This window comes from Sapajus apella, unplaced genomic scaffold (genome assembly GCF_009761245.1).
Source record: "Sapajus apella isolate SASKATOON/1434 unplaced genomic scaffold, GSC_monkey_1.0 scaffold37, whole genome shotgun sequence".
NCBI classification, from domain to species: domain Eukaryota; kingdom Metazoa; phylum Chordata; class Mammalia; order Primates; family Cebidae; genus Sapajus; species Sapajus apella.
In genome coordinates this window covers 15,094,185-15,112,173 of record NW_022436977.1, presented here as the reverse complement: position 1 = coordinate 15,112,173, position 17,989 = coordinate 15,094,185, and the positions used below count along the sequence as shown (strand labels likewise).

The window sequence follows — 17,989 nt, the reverse complement described above, 5'->3', positions numbered from 1 at the left end:
TTTTGGGCTAATTCTATAAAACCTAGAAGACAAAGATCATTAGCACTGCATGCTGAATACATTTAATCTTTAAGAATGAAAGTATAATGAACACTATAAAATTTTTAAGAGTTTTCACTATTTTACTTACTTCTCAGAAATATAGGTATTTGGGGAGAGAATCTTTTTGCCATCTCACTTTTCAAAGCAAATAAAAATACCTAAAAAGAGGAAAATATTACTCCCTTTTTTTTTTTTTTTTTTTTTTGAGACAGAGTCTTACTCTGTCACCCAGGCTGGTGTGCAGCGGCGTGATCTCAGCTCACTACAACCTCCACCTCCTGGGTTCAAGCGATTATCTGCCTCAGCCTCCCCAGTAACTGGGATTACAGGTGCCCACCACCATGCACGGTTAAATTTTGTATTTTTAGTAAAGATGGGGTTTCACTATCTTGCCAGGCTGTTCTTTAACTCCTGACCTCAGGTGATCCACCCGCCTCAGCATCACAAAGTGCTGGAACTACAGGTGTGAGCCACCGCATCCGGTCTTATTTTACTCAGGGATCCTTTGTTTCCAAATTTATTTGTCAAATGTTTACTGAACACGTATAACATGGAAGACACTTCCTTCAGTTAAACAGTAGTTTGGTTGTTTCACGCATAAATAGTGCAACAGACTGGCATTTGAGGTTTATATTTAAATAGAAATGCCAATCTTATGGCTTTCATCTTTTGCAATAAATCCACAACAAAAAGAATTTTCACATTTTTAAGTAAACATAGTTTAGCCTACCAATATGTAATACTAAAACATTTTGACCATAACAGTCTAACATTAAAGAATTCCAAGAAAAATACATCCTAATGATCATTAAGATTTGGTAGCAACAAGGAAAACATTTACCTTATGCTACAACTACAAATCCCAGCAATATATTATTACCATTACATTAGTAATGGAATAACAGAGCAAGAAAAGACTCAGTTTGCTTTTTAAATTTTAAACATGATTCTTGCATTCTGCTTGACTAGCAGCAATGACTGCTAACAGTTTTATCATTTTTTAATATATAATTTGCTAATATTCAAATTTATATTTTGCTTTTCCTGTTATAAAGCAAAAATGTCATTACAGTGATTTATCTTCTACCATACTTCATATAAATTTTAGAAGGATAATAATAGCAACTAATTTATTAAGCATTTACTGTATGCCACCCATTATACTAGTCCTTCACATGCCTTCTCATTTAATCCTAACAACAATCTATAGTAATGTAGGTACTGTTATCCCTTTTTACTGATGAGAAAGCTAAGTCTTGACAGGTTAAATAACTTGATCAAAATCACACAATCAGACAATTACAAAATAAAATTTAAATCTAAATTTGATTTCAGACCCACGTTCCTCACCACTAAATGTTTTTTAAAAGAGAGAAACTGGGAAGGGGTATGTGAGCTGTTTGCTTGTGTGTAAACATCAATTTTCTAACTGCTCTGGGACACACATGACAACTATGATTTTGTTTTTATAAACAAAGTTTTATTGAAATACAGCCACACCCATCCATTTTAAAATTGTCTATGACTGCTTTCACTACAATGGCAGAATTGAGTAGTTGACAAAGAGACTGTAGAGCCGATAAAGCCAAAAATATTTGGTACCTGGCCATTTACGGAAAAAAAAAACTTTGCCTTCTCCAGCTTTAGAAAAAAAGACTTATCAAAGTGATATGGACTGGGTGCTGGGCATGCAGTGGCTCACGCCTGTAATCCTAGTACTTTGGGAGGCAAAAGCAGGTGGATTGTTTGAGCCCAGGAGTAAGAGACCAGCCTGGGCAACAAGGCAAAACCTTATCTCAAACTCCTGACCACAAGTGATCCTCCCACTCCCAAAGTGCTAGGATTACAGGTATGAACCACTTGGCCCAGCCACAAAACTTTGTCTCTACAAAAAATACAAAAATTGGCCACACATGGTAGTGCATGCCTGTAGTCCCAGCTACTCAGGAGGCTGTGAGGTGGGAAGATCGCTTGAGCCCAGGGAGGTCAAGGCTGCAGTGAGATGTGATTAGACCACTGCACTCCAGCCCAGGCAACACAGTGAGACTCTGTCTCAAAAAATACATAAATAAAAATAAATACAAATATACATACATACATAAAAACATTAATTCAAAAAAAGAAAGAGAAGAGATATGACCTGGATACGGTGACTTATGCCAGTAATCTCAGCTCTTGAGGATGCTGAGGTAAGAGGATCACTTGAAACCAAGAGTCCAAGACCAGCCTGGGCAACATAGCAATACCCCCTCTCTACAAAAAGAAAAAAAAACTTAGCCGGGTATAGTGGTCCCAGCTACTTGGGAAGCTGAGGTGGGAAGCTTGCTTGAGCCAGGAGTTTGAGGTTGCAGTGAGCCATAATTGCATCATTGCACTTCTGCCTGGGTGACAAAGTGAAACCCAGTCTTAAACAAAACACCAGAGATGTGACTATAAACATTTTAAAATTTTGGCAGATCAGGAACAATAGCCATAAAAGAAAAGAAAAACTTTGCACCAAATAAAACACTTTATAAAGTTTACAGCAGTCAGTTTTTAAAAGAACACTAAGGATCTAAAATCTACCACAAGTTAAAGGAAACAAATATTTTATTAAAAATAAAATTTACAGCTGTGCAGTGGCTCACGCCTATAATCCCAGCACTCTGGGAGGCTGAAGCAGGCGGATCACCTAAGATCAGGAGTTTGACCAGCCTGGCCAACATGGTGAAACCCTGTCTCTACCAAAAATACAAAAATTAGCCAGGTGTAGTGGGGCATGCCTGTAATCCCAGCTATTTGGGAGACTGAGGCAGGAGAATCACTTGAACCCACGAGGAGGAGGCTGCAGTGAGCCGAGATCACGGCACTGCATCCAAGCCTGAGCAACAGAGACTCTATCTAAAAGAAATAAAACAAAAATAAAATTACTAATCAACATATTTATCTCTAACATCCATGGCAAAGAAAACGTAAAATAAAAGCATTTCCTGAAGTCACACAATAAAGTAAGTCATAGAGAAAATCTTTTATTCCTAATACACTAAATACATTTCTTCCACATGTACAAAGATTAATTTCAATTCAGAATAGTCTAATGTTATTTATTTTTGGAAATCTGTAAAGAACACTCTTCCTCCAAAAATATCTTCAATGCAATAATAAATGGAAGATATAATTATGTACATTATTGCAATTTGATATCTTATTCATACTTTTCCCTCCAAAAAACAAACCTATTTTATTTTCTATATTGCCATATGTAGCCACAAAATTTACAATATACTTTCTACAATTTAATGTAATTTTTCCAGAGATTCTTGGCAAACCACCCCAAAGTTAGTTGGGAAACTGTAAATACAAGGTTTTAACACCTTTTTTTTTTTTTTTTTTGAGACAGAGTCTCGCTCTGTCAACCAGGCTGGAGTGCAGTGGCGCGATCTTGGCTCACTGCAATCTCTGCCTCCTGAGTTTGAGCAATTCTCCTGCCTCAGCCTCCCGAGTAGCTGGGATTACAGGCGCATGCCAGGGTCTGGCTAATTTTTGTATTTTTAGTAGAGATGGGCTTTCGCCATGTTGGCCAGGCTGGTCTTGAACTCCTGACCTCGGGTGATCCACCCGCCTCGGCTTCCCAAAGTGCTGGGATTACAGGTGTTAGCCATTGTGCCTGGCCAATTCTAGGCACCTTCTTTGTGGACATTAACTCTGGTCATTACATTCAGTACACAGAGAAAACCCAAATGTTAGATTTTATATAGAGTTAATTTTTAAATTTCTTTAAAGCAAAGTTTCTCAATCTCAGCATTACTGATATTTGTGGGCCACACAGCTCTTTTTTTTGGTTGTTTTGTTTTGTTTTTGGGATGGAGTCTAGCTCTGTCACCCAGGCTTTAGTGCAGTGGCATGACCTCGATTCACTGCAACCTCCGTTTCCTGGGTTCAAGCAATTCTCCTGCTTCAGTCTCCTGAGTAGCTGGGATTACATGCACCTGCCACCACGTCCAGCTAATTTTTGTATTTTTAGTAGAGACAGGGTTTCACTGTGTTGGCCAGGCTGTTCTCAAACTCCTGACCTCGTGATCCACCCACCTCGGCTTCCCAAAGTGCTGGGATTACAAGGTGAGCCACCGTGCCCAGCCAGGCCACACAATTCTTTACTGTGGGAGACTGTCTTGTGCATTATAGGATGTCTACCCAGCCTCTACCCATTAAATGTCAGTGGAATGCCACTAGTCATGACAACCAAATATGTCTCCCCACACTGCTTTAGAAAAACTTTTTCAGTTAATGGTCAAGCTGCCCCTTAGGAGTATAAAAGTCTGCCACCAAGATAACCCCATTGGCCACCTAAGAAAATAAATTCAAAATAATGACTTCATGTATTATAAGGAAATTATTACCTGGTTTGGTGAAAACATTGGAGGTCATCTCTTCATTCTATATCTCCAGCCTACCACTACCTGTACACTCACTGTATGCTTCCAGGTTTCTCTGAAATAGCCCTAAGAGGTCATGCAACCTTGACTTGAACGTTTCCAGTGATGGAGAATAAGATTTCCATTACCAGAAAGCTCTAATTACTAAAATCAAAACAAAGCAAGCAAACAAAAACCAGTGTTCTTTATACCAAGCTAAAACTCAGTCTCCCTAAAGCTCCACCTCCTTGGCCCCAGTTACTTTATACACCTCTCAACTCATTCCCTGTTATTTGCAATTATTTTCCCTGGTCTCTCAGACTGTAAGAGAGAAATCCAGCTGAACTTTGAAGGAAACAGCAATGCTCACTGGTCACTATGCAAATAAAGGTATAGGCTGCACATTCATTGTTTAAAAATATAATTTGTTGAATTAAATAAACTTATATTTAATAAAAATTCAAGTAATTTTAAAATAATACTTTATTACATAAAGCAAAGTACATGACAATTTTTTTACCTTATGTGTCTGAAAAAGGTCATCTGACATATCAGAAAAACACAACAAAAATTATTAAATAATAAGTATACTGATACCATTCAATGGGAAAATTTTTAGTTTGTGAATAAGGACTTCAACATCCTGCACATCACTTTAAATCTTGAAGAAATAAAACAATGCAATATCAATATTTAAGGTCATAATTTTAACAAATATTTTGGTTAAGTCATTAATCAGATTCTTTTAAACTCAATAATATATTTGTGGTGTGGCCAAAGATGTACCAGTCTTATATTTACATGAATTTAGAAAGGGTATTTTCTCATTACCTTTAGTTTGACTTATGTTGCTTTTTAGTGACTTATTTTTTAAATCTCCATTCTACAAGAACCTTTACTAAATGTTACTAAATATTCACCAAATTTACTACACACACATATCAGATAAAAATATTGTATGACTGTGCTGACTTTTTCAATTCTCATAAAAACCCAAAAATGGAGACATTAAATTCTAGTTTGGAATACAATAAAACTGAAACTCAGAAAGATAAGATTCGTTGCTTCAACGCTAATGCAAGAGGTGGGATTCAAACTCAGCTCATTCAATTTCAAGTTCAGTGGTTGCAGCTGTTCTTTCAAAATTATTCAAGAATAACTTTGTTTTCATTTGATATAACTTATTATCAAGTTCAGGAAACAAAATTTTATTTATAGTCAGTCAAGAAGAAAACCTGTGGGACAACTATGGTTTGGTTACACCTACAAACTGTTTTACACTTACAAGCTACTTTGAGAGAAGGGAAAAAAAGTTTAATCCTATGAACAGCTAGTCTAAATTCATTTACTTTCCTTGAAATAAGCAATTATCTACCACTTTAAAAAAATAACCTATATGACAAACATTAACCTTCTTTAGGAGGACCCGCTAGCCCAATTAGGCATTTGAGTTTCAGTTTTGAATGAAAAAAAAAAAATTTAGCCAATATATACTGGTATTTTCCTTTAGTAACTTGTAAGAATGGTGTATTTACGTTTAAAATATAAAGGATGAAGTGCAAGAACCAAAGACATTCCAGTGTTATCAAATGACAGACTGTTATAAACAAATTCTTCACTCACTCATTCATTCATTCAATATTTATTTATTGAGGGCTTGCTATATGTATAAGGCAAAAATAAACAAAATGAAAATACTATGCACTTTCATTCTGTATCAAAACAATACTGTCAGTAATAAATATAAAAGACAAAAAAAATTGAATTTATTTTGGATGACTGCAGCAAAGCACACCGGGTAAAAGACTCCTTACTTCTATTTCTGCAGATTCCACCCGGTTTTCAATTATTTCGATACACTGTCTCTTAGCTGGTGGTTCTTCACTTATAACAGTTTCTTCAGCAATGTCTGTTGCTGGTACTGTTAATACTAAAATGAAAAAAAAGTATGCATTACTTCATTTTCAGAGACTTTATTAAAAATAGAACTAGTCTTGACATTGTTGATGCTACTCATCTAAAATAAATATATTCCAAAACAATGATTCCAAGTCATTGATTTCCTTTTTATGAGACTACCCATATTTGTCTTTTTTACCTTCTTGCTTTTTTACTGAAATCTACTTATTAAAGTACCTACATATATTTTTTTAATTATATAGATAATATAGTCAGTCATTCATGACTCAAACATCAAAATATTTTACAAGTATATATTGAGAGGCCTAATTGCCCACCCCTGCTAACAGATAATCATTTTATTAATTTATTATCCTTATATTAATTTGTTTAGAAATTAGTATATATTCTCATTTTTCTTTCCTACATAAAAGGTAGCATATATATACTACATATATTGTTCTGTGTCTGCTTTTTTCACTCCAAATACTTACAGTATCTTACATCATTACATAGAGAGCTTCCTTTTATTTAGCTGCATAACATCCACGATATGGATATCTCATTATGAGCACTGACTGTTCATAACCATTGCTTGTTTTTGTATTGGACTGTTGGACTTTTTCTCAATTTTCAGTAGCTTTTTATATAAATGTAAATATAGAGAAAGGCTGGCCTTGTTTTGCACAGCAGCACAGAAACACAAAAACAACTGTGCAAGCTGAAACCATGTGAAGCCATCTTAATAATCACAATGGGGAAAATTACAATTGTTCTATGACCTTTAAAATATTTTGCCAAAACATGAAAAACTCTCTTAGTGACAGTTATAAATGTAAATAAAAATTTAAAACTAGTAAAACTAATATTTATCTAGTACAATGTAATTTAAAGCATTAAATACTGAGAATTCGAGTTTTACTTCTTTTTATTCATGACATTTATAAATTAATTGAGAATTTATAACTGTTTTATTAAACTGTACAGTCTATATAATTCACATGTCAGCTATATATTTTTAATTCAGGAAGGTTTTAATTTTTTAATTTTTTTTTTTTTTGGGGGGACGGAGCTTCGCTCTTGTTACCCAGGCTGGAGTGCAATGGCGCGATCTCGGCTCACCGCAACCTCCGCCTCCCGGGTTCAGGCAATTCTCCTGCCCCAGCCTCCTGAGTCGCTGGGATTACAGGCACGCGCCACCATGCCCAGCTAATTTTTTACAGTTTTAGTAGAGACGGGGTTTCACCGTGTTGACCAGGATGGTCTCGATCTCTTGACCTCGTGATCCACCCGCCTCGGCCTCCCAAAGTGCTGGGATTACAGGCTTAAGCCACCGCGCCCGGCTAATTCAGGAAGGTTTTAAAAGTTTATTTCTTTAATATTCAGTAGAACTCTCTCATTGCTATTCTTTTCCAGGGTTTTCCTTATTCTTCTTCTCTCTGCCCTTCAACATAAACTTTAGAATCCATTTGGCTAATTATAGAAAAAAACTTGATCTTTGTTATGGGCTGAATGGTACTCCCACTCCCCAAATTCACATATTGAAGTCCTAACCCCCAGTACCTCAGAATGTGACTCTATTTAGAGACAAGGTCCTTAAACAGATAGTTAAGGTAAAATGAGATGGGCCCTAATCCAGTATTACTGGTGTTCTTACAGGAAGAGGAGATTAGGACACAGATAACACACACAAACAGGTCGACCATGTGAAGACAAGCCAGAAGACGCCCATCTGCAAACCAAAGAGAGCAGCCTCAGAAGAAACCAAACCTGCCAACACCTTGATCTTGCACTTCTAGCCTTCAGACCTGTGAGTAATCACTGGTCTGTATAATGATACAGGTTTTGGAAACAATGTTACATCTGTTTGATACAAATATTTTTAAAGTTTTCTTCTTTTCTAAAAATTAGAATTAGTTCTATAATACTTTGTGAAAGCATCTGACCCTAATCCAAATTTCAGACCAGCTATCAGCAGATTTCAGCAGAGTGGGACAGAAAGGCCTCCCAGTCACAGGTCAAGGGGCTCCTCTTCTATGGCTAGAGCAACAAACTCCTTTCTTGAAATGGTCTCTGTTTAATGCCATGCCTCCTCTGTCACTCAAAACCAAACCTGATTTAGGCCAAATTGTACCTCTAGCCCTGCCCTTCACTGGCCATGAAAGGCACATGTTCTACAATCCTACTCATTTTCTTTACTTTCTTTCTTTCTTTTAGAAACACGGTCTCACTTTGTCATCCACACTGGAGTACAATGGTGCAATCATAGCTCACTGCAGTCCCAAACTCCTGGGACCAAGCGATCCTCCTGCCTCAGCCTTCCAAGTAGCTGGTACTACAAGTGCATACCACCATACCTGGCTAATTTTATTACTTTTATTTGTGTAGAGATGGGTATCATTATGTTGCTCAGGCTGGTCTTGAACTCCTGGCCTCAAGCAATCCTCCCACCTCAGCATTCCAAAGTGTTGGGATCATAGGCATAAACCACCATTCCCAGTCCTAGTCATTTTCTTAAAGATTATGTGCCGACACTTTTTTAGGGGGAGACAAGGTACAGGGCAATGCTTAGGCACTTTCTGCAGCTTCTCTCTCTGCCTCCCGCAGTATTCATGCCCTATTCTTAGTCCTGCTTGCAGCACTTCCTGCTCACTCTGGGGCCCTATCCTTCTGGAAAAGCATGTTTGTCTTTATTGCTGAGTTTAATCCCTTTTCTTTACTTGATGTACCAGTGTGGATTTCCATCAGAGTCCTCTTGCCCTGGCTGTAATGGCTTCAGATGCTTTTGGCACACTTAAAATGTGGAATTTTGAGGTTTTCTCAGCGTTTGAGTTTCACTGAAAATATAGTTGAGGCTTTTGTTCCATCCATCTTGTTAGCCTTTGTGGCTTCCAAAAGGAGAAAAATGTTAGAATTCACAATAAAGCTGCTAAAAGTTGCTACCATATTCCTACTAAAAGTCCAAGTTCATTTTTTTTTTCTTTTTTTGGAGAAAGAGTTTCTCTCCATTGCCCAGGCTGGAATGCAGTGGCACGATAACAGCTTCAACCTCCTAGGCTCTAGTGATTCTCCCACTTCAGGCTCCCAAGTAGCTGGGACTATCGGCAAATGTCATCATGTCTGTTTAATTTAAAAAAATTTTTTTAGACATGGGGTTTCACTATGTTGCATAGGCTCCAACTTCTTTCTAAGTAGCTTTTTCTTACATGGTATTTTTAAAAGCTCACATGGTATTTGAATTGCATTAAATGGTCTAGAAAACTACTGTCCCACGCTGATCTGAATTATTTATTTCATGTATTATTTGTGGTGACATTTAAGTTCATTTTTTTCACCAGAATACTTTGGGACCAATTTCTCTTTATACCTAGTATATACTCAGAGAAATCAAGCTAATTTAATTTTAATTATCCTAAGCAATAAAATTAGGTAATTAGGTCTACTGCAAAGGGTAATACAAATATAATTCAAGGCAAAAATAAATGCTTTGGAACACATATCACAATTTCCTGAGAATTAAAAATAAACATAGTCTTTTTGGACTACAGAGAAGACTTAAAGAAAATAAAAATAAAAAAATAAACAAACATAAACTTTATATAAATGTCTACTACTAACCTTGTTGTCCATCTGGCATGGTCACAATGATGGGCTGACCAATTCCACTGGTTGGAATAGAGTGCAAATTTCCAAGCTGAATTCCATCTGTGACTATTGTGATGACTTGCTGACCCCCTGAACTAACTACTTGCTGAATTGCACCATCTACAGATTCTGCAGTAACCACTTCCTCCGTGGCCACTACTGAAAAAAAAAAAAAAAAAAAAAAAAAAAGAAAGAAAATTCAGCAAACATACATAACAGTATGAATAGAAACCTATTTTTGCTTTGTCTGCTACTTTTGCTTTCTCTGCTTCTTTCTTTTCTTTTCTTTTTTTTTTTTCCCTCCTCTCAAATAGAGACAGGGTCTCATTCTGATGCCCACGCTGGAGTGTAGTGACACAATCATGGCTCACTGCATCCTTGAACTCCTGCACTGAAGTGATCCTCTTGACTCAGCCTCCCAAGTAGCTGAGTACAGGTACATACCACCATGCCTGACTAGTTTCATTTATTTATTTTTTTAGAGATGGGGTCTTGCTATGCTGGCCAGGCTGGTCTCAAACTCCTGGCCTCAAGCAAGCCTCCTGCCTTGACCTTCCAAAGTGCTGAGAATTATAAGCATGAGCCACCACACCGGGCCTCCTGCTTCTTTCTTATCCAGGAAAACCTGTACAAGATTTTAAAATTCAGTCTCCAGTGGTGCTGGAGATATCTATGTAACCAGTTGATTACAAGTCTCATAATTTACAATACATAGGTTCCAACTATCTTTACATGTGAGTGGTTAAACAATTTCTCTTCATTTGGTTGTATGAGGTACAAAATTTAGAAGATCTAATATCATGACAAAGGTTATATCTGTTTCGTAAAACCTCACAATTAAGTTGGGTACTGGTGGCTCAAGCCTGCAATTCCAGCACTTTGGGAGGCCAAGGCGGGATGATCACTTGAGAGACTAGTTCAAGTTCAAGACTAGCCTGGCCAACATGGCAAAACCCCATCTCTACTAAAAATACAAAAATTAGCTGGATATGGTGGTGCACGCCTAGAACCCTAGCTACTCAGGAAGCTGAGGCAGGAGAATTGCTTGAACCCGAGAGGTGGAGGTTGCAGTGAGAAGAGATTGTACTACTGCCCTCCAGCCTGGGCAACAGAACAAGACTCTGTCTCAAAAAAAAAAAAAAAAAAATTCACAATTCATAAGATGATCTGAATATGACTATACTCCGTTTACATTTGTGTATGAGTTGACATACAGAATAAAGAATATTCTCTTTTTGGATTAAGTAAGGATTTGCCTTAATAATCAGTGGTATACAGATGTGGTACTATGTGACAGTAAATAGTATATTAACATTTCCATAAATAAAATCCCTAAATATGCTCTAAATAATTTATGACAGCCTTACAGAGGATTCCGACAGCTAAAGCAGCACCTGTGGCCTTGGCTGGGTAGAGGAATCACAAGTTAATACTGCCAAAATCCTTTCTCACAGGCAATCCTACACCCAACTAATGAACCCAAAAGATATGTACAAGAACATGCATAGTAGATTTATAATAGTAAAAAACTACAAACAAGCCAGATATTCTCTGATAATAAACAATGGTAGAGTCAAACATTGAAATAATATGCAGCAATTTGACTATATGCAAAACATGGATGAACCTGACCAAAAAACAAAAATGAGTGATATAAACCAGACACAAAAGAATATGTACTGTCTACCTTCCATTTATGAACTGAGCAATGTTTACACAAATAATGTTTACAATTATTCAATATATACCCTTTGTGATAATTCCTCAAACTGTACACTTATAATCTATAAACATTTCTGTACATTAAACAACACTTCAATTAAAAAAGCATCAAAAGAAATGATAGTAACGGATTACTATCTATACAATTTTTAAAAATTTTCCTATCAGCCTCACGCCCATAATCCCAGCACTCCAGGAGGCCGAGTCAGGATGATCACTTGAGCCCAGGAGTTCAAGACCAGCCTGAGTAACATAGGGAAATCTTGTCTACAAAAAATTTAAAAATTAGCCAGGTTTGGTGGCTTACACCTGTAGTCTGAGCTACCTGGGAGGCTGGGGTGAGAGGATTGCTTGCCTGGGAGGTTGAGGCTGCAGTGAGCAGTAATCACACCACTACATTCCAGCCCGGGTGATAGAGTGAGACTCTGTCTCCAAAACAAGAAAAAAAAAAAAAATCCATGTATAATAATACCTTGTAAAAAGGAGAGAAAGGAGGAAATGGGAAAGATCCTGATGGAATGACATCTAATTAAAGAAATGACAAATTAAGAAAAATCATTGAAACTCCTAATGTAATAATTGATTCAAGCAAGGATCAGTAGTGGTGCTAAAAGCATTGGTAAAATCTTGTGGAGAAATAGAATATTCAAATGTTCTCAAAGTATCCCACCAAAGATTACTATTAGTTGCAAAGGGGAAAATCTACCTGAAAAGACCCGGCAGTCATCATTCTACCAAGTGGTCATTATCAGGATGGGCTGATATTATGTGCTTCCTTACGTAGTGTAATGGGAGGTTATAAAAAATCACTGGTGTACTTCCTGGAAATGTCTGAACTAAACCTGACTATACAGGACATCTGGGGGACAACTAGAAAATGGACCATATGTCAGATGATGTTTTAAATCAATGTTGATGTTTTTAGAAAATAAAATGGAGCTGTGGATAGAAAGCTATCCTTGTTCTTAGGAGATACATGCCAAAGTAAAGGTGAAGTATGATGTCTGCAGCCTACCTTCATATAACTTGGCAAACTAAAAGTGTGTGTGTGTGTGTGTGTGTGTGTGCACATGCATACATGTGTCAGAGAACATACTGGAATGACAAGATGTTAACAGTTGGTGAATACAGGTGAAAATTATACAGGTTCATCCTCCAATTTTTCCATGGGTTTGAAAACTGTCAACATATAAAAAAATTTAATTATAACTAGTTCAAAAAGAGGAATAACATTAAAAATTATTTCTAAATGGCATGGTTTTTAATGTGTTATTTAAGGCAATACTTTACAAAAATTGTAATTAAAACAAACCGCTCTCTACTAAAATCAAGCTACCATCAGTTATACAATTGCTCTTAAATATGCTAAGTTTCTATCAACTCACAGTAGGACATCACGGATATCAGTGATCATAGGATTTACTAAGACAGAGAGACCATAAATATAGGAACTATTTTTTTTTTAAATGGCAGGATAAATACTCAGAAACTAGTTTTCAAGATGTACTCAACAGGTCTGGCTTCAACTCTGGTACTGTGTCACTTAGTAATCAAGGATCACAATACAAACCGCAGATCACTCAAAATGCAAACAACCTTTATGTTTTGAGCTCTCTTGCAATTTTTGTTTGCCTTAATTAGGTTTTATCACCAAGCACTTAAGAAAATTTCAGGAAGATAATTACAAAATGAAATATAGGACATAAAATAGTAATATATTCAACAGTACTACTAAGATTTTCAAACATATTAAGTATTGCTTTGATTTTTTCAAAAAACTATCCATATGAAAAAGAAATGTTCACCCAAGTTGAATGCTAACTACAGATAGTAAATATTTTAAAGCATAATCATATGTAAGAAATTTCTAAGATCACACACAAGGCACAACTCAAGAACTTTCATCTTTGCACTATTTGCAATGACTGTTATTAGAGTTCTGGCCTTTCATCTAAAAAGCTTTCTTTTTAAGTTGTGCTATGGTTAAGATATTTAAGAAAAAATTAAAAGGAAACCAATTACGTAAGACAAAGTACCCCCCAGAAGCCCTAAAAATAATCAGTAAATAAACAGTAAAATGTTGAAACATGAAAGAATAAAAGAGAAAGCCTAACAACTCTTAGAAGGTTATTGATTTTAAAAAATATATTTGTGTTCCAAAATGTAAAGCTCCCTGGATAAAAAATAACTATAATAACATAAATATTCACTGATCTCATTCAAAAATCAAGCTGTAAAATTTAAAGAATACCTAGATAATCTGCAGCACCTTTGAAGAAATCTGACATCTCTTCTTCAACAAGAATTCTGAATTCAGATGCCATAAAAATGAAATAAGGGAAGAAAACTGTCTTTAAAATGTCCTAAAAGATGGAAATTTCTACATAGAAACATTTAAACAATAAAATAGAAACTGTTTACTGAAGAAAAAAATAAACTTTTCGAAGGTATTGTGGCTGCAGTTTAACCTGAAATTAAAAACAAAAAGCAAAAACAAAACAATCTCATGAGGCCCAGTACGTATCCCTTAAAGCCAATTGAGTTGTATTACCCTATTTTTGACATAGACCAAAAAACAATGTGCAAAACAGACCTGGTTCAAATTTCACTTTTAGGGAAAAAGGAAGGAACTTTTATTTATTGTTTTTCTTTTTGAACTCCTGTTTTGATGTATAAGAAAGGAGAGAACTTTTAAAGCTACCAGATGCATTACACCTTTGGAAAAAACACTTTATTACTAATTAACAAAAGTTGCTCTAAAGACAAAAAAGAAGGGTAAACACAGATGTCTAATCAAGGTATTGTATAATTGAGCCACAAGGAAGAATAAAGCTAAGCAAAGAAAAGTTATTACAGGTCTGTAGGCCAGAGCTACAAAATAAGAGATTTATGAAATAATATTCTGAAGGACCAGATAACTACACTACAGATGTAAGGCCTACGTCTTAACTAATCACAGCTTCTGATTATATATCCCAAATGACTCTCAATTCTATTCACTTACTGTCTCTGTCAAATCTTCATTCATGCTATCATCATAACTCTTCCCTGGTTGACTGTATTAGACTTCAAACAAAACTTCTTTCCAACGCATTCTTTTAAACCTACCAAAGTGATCATTTTTAAAGTCCTATATACTCTCACCTTTAACCACCTTGAGTGACTCTTCCACTTACTGGGTTTAGCCACCGTGGCCTCCAAGTCCCCTAAAAAGTCCAGCTCTTTCCTGCCTCAAAAGCTTCACATGTCCCTCTTGCTAAAATGTTCTTCCCAAAACTTTACCCTGACTAATGCCTACTTTAATTTTCAGTTTAAACGTTTCTTCCTCTAGGAAGATTCCATGATCCACTAGAGCGGCCTGCAAGCCTTAGTAGAAAGACAGGAAAATGTGATTGCTTCTGTATACTAATAATGTACTACATGAGTGGTATTCTCATTGGAAAAAATATATCTGCAATTCCCAAAAAAAAAGGAAAAAAAGCTTTTACTTTGTCTATTCATTTTGGAATGACTTTCAAAACGAAAATTACACAAAATGATATGACTTGGAATGAGTTCCTATCTATCTAAATCTTACCCATTCTTTAGCGCACAACTCAACATATTCCCCTCCATCACACCCACCCCCAATTCCAGCTAAAAATAATCTCTTTCCTGTGAACAATAATAGTAATTCAATGAGCTATTTTAATCAAGCACTGACAACCTGCTGTTATATTTGATTACAACATCAAGAAAAGACAGAGGTATCATTTGGTTTCTCAATGAAAGCATTACAATAGACATTATAAGGTTCTCATGGGACTACCATTGAAATGTGTGGTATATGTCAAAATTGGTACAAATATCATTTCCATTTTCTAATGGAAAGTCAATTCCATTGACTTCCACATGGAGATCATTTCCATTTTGCAAGTCATTCCAAAATGAAGGGACATGAAGGTGCTATTTAAAGCCATAATTCCTGAGTGAAATAACATGGTACCCTGGACAATTACAATTGACTTCTCTTTATATATAGAACCATGCCAACCAGTTTCCATTTACAATGCAGTCCATCTGCTGCTACATTCTGGCTATTTTGTACCCAGAAAAAAATGTTTATTGTACCACTTAGCTAGTAAAAAAAAAAGAATATGAGCAGTAACAATCAGTGTACCGATGGTGCTTACACTATATTTTGGTTTACCATCATTTAAAAAGGGCAAGACAGTAGCAGAACGCTTATTTCAACAGACTACCTATTACTAGAAAAAGCTACAGAAACAGATACATTCCAAAAGTAATAGTCGGAATGGTGATGTTTTTGCTTGAAATAAGATAAAATGAAAATTACACAAATAATTAAAGATTGTATAATTCAAATATTATAAACCAAATTATAAACATTCTAAAAGAGCCCACAGATAATGTGAATAAACTGCATGGGAGAGACGGTACATTATAGTGGTCACAGACACATACCTTGGGAATCAGTCAGACTTGGAGTACAATCCTCCTTTCTCTATTTAAATTATAGTCATATGCCTGTTGATAAACTTATTCAACCTCCACAAACCTGTTTCATTATATATATAATGGAAGTACTACTACTGTATTTTCCAAATTCTAACAAGCCCTTGAAAAGATATATATAAACATTTCTAGAATCAGGATGAGTCTGATGATTGATTCTAAAGAAACTAGACAGCCAGGAATCAGAGAAATAATTTGTGGCAGATTTAGCTTTGAGTATGTGCAAACTGAACTCTGGGTTGTTTATACTGGTGGTAACAAACTTTTACTTAATTCTCTTTTTTTTTTTTTTTTTGAGACAGAGTCTCACTGTGTTGCCCAGACTGGAGTGCACTGGCACAGTATTGGCTCACTGCAACCTCCGCCCCCCAGGTTCAAGTGATTCTCCTGCCTCAGCCTCCCGAGTAGCTGGGATTACAGGCACCCACCACCAAGTCCAGCTAATTTTTGAATTTTTAGTAGAGATGGGATTTCACCGTATTGGCCAGGCTGGTCTTGAACTCCTGACCTCAAATGACCCACCCACCTTGGCCTCCCAAAGTGCTGGGATTGCAGGCATGAGTCACCATGCCTACCCATTACTTATTTCTTTTGTTTTTTTAAGATGGAGTCTTGCTCTGTCACCCAGGCTGGGGTGCAGTGGTGCGATCTTAGCTCACTGCAATCTCTGACTCATGGGTTCAAGCCATTCTCCTCCCTCAGCCTCCCTAGTAGCTGGGATTACAGGCACGCGCCACGAGGCCCAGCTAATTTTTTTTTTTTTTTTTTTTTTGAGACAGTCTCGCTCTGTCACCCAGACTGGAGTGTAGTGACACAAACTAGGCTTGGCTCCCTTCAACCTCCGCCTCCCAGGCTCAAGCAATTCTCCTGCCTCAGCCTTCCAAGTAGCTACGACTACAGGCATGCGCCACCATACCCAGCTAATTTTTGTATTTTTAGTAGAGACAAGGCTTCACCATGTTGGCCAGGAAGGTCTTGCTCTCTTAACCTAGTGGTCCACCTGCCCTGGCCTCCCAAGTGCTGAGATTACAGGCGTGAGCCACCACACCTGGCCAGAGATAAGTTATTTAATTAAAGAAATTTATAAGTTTAACCAAATAGAAACCACCAAGAAAATCCATTTTCTTTGATATGCTTCCACAATTACAAAAGTGTTAAATATATGCAGGCATAGGATATAAAAGCAGCATGTCCGTACGATGATACATACAACTCCTAACCAACGTTCAAAAGTGATTCATAAAAATCTTATGACTCCCAAATATAAAGACTTGGATTCAAACTTTGATTATAATGCTACAGAAGCTGGAGAATGGATAAATGTTATCTTCAAAAAGAGGCCAGGCACAGTGGCTCATGCCTATCATCCCAGCACTTTGGGAGGCTAAGGCAGGGAGATCACTGAGGTCAGAAGTTCGAGACCAGACTGGCCAACGTGGTGAAGCTCCGTCTCTAAATACGAAAACAGATGGGTATGGTGGTGCACACCTATAATCCCAGCTACTGGGGAGGCTGAGGCAGGAGAACTGCTTGAACCTGGGAGGTGGAGGCTACAGCGATCTGAGACTGCATCACTGCACTCCTGCCTGGGTGACAGAGTGAGACTCTGAGAAAGAAAAGAAAGGAAGGAAAGGAGAGAGAGAGGGAGGAAGAGAGGGAGGAAGGGAGGGAGGGAGGAAAGGAAGGAAGGAAGGGAGGGAGGGAGGGAGGGAAGGAGAGAAAGAGAAGAAAGAAAGAAAGAAAGAAAGAAAAGAGAAAGAAAGAAAGAAAGA

The 17,989-nt window shown here is 36.8% G+C and overlaps 1 protein-coding gene across 8 annotated transcripts in view; it reads right to left on the bottom strand.

The window, feature by feature from the left end:
- GABPB1 (GA binding protein transcription factor subunit beta 1) overlaps positions 1-17,989 on the bottom strand; it is a 77,642-nt gene that overhangs the window by 3,797 nt on the left and 55,856 nt on the right. For 4 of the 8 annotated variants that reach the window (XM_032297495.1, XM_032297494.1, XM_032297496.1 and 1 more), the window contains 2 exons: positions 9,954-10,139; positions 6,251-6,366 (listed from right to left, as the gene is read on the bottom strand). In XM_032297495.1, coding sequence (XP_032153386.1) covers positions 6,251-6,366; positions 9,954-10,139 — 302 coding nt within the window. Of the gene's footprint in view, positions 1-4,901; positions 6,367-9,953; positions 10,140-17,989 lie in introns of those variants that run through there. The other 4 variants (XM_032297497.1, XM_032297493.1, XM_032297501.1 and 1 more) reach the window with 2 other exon arrangements.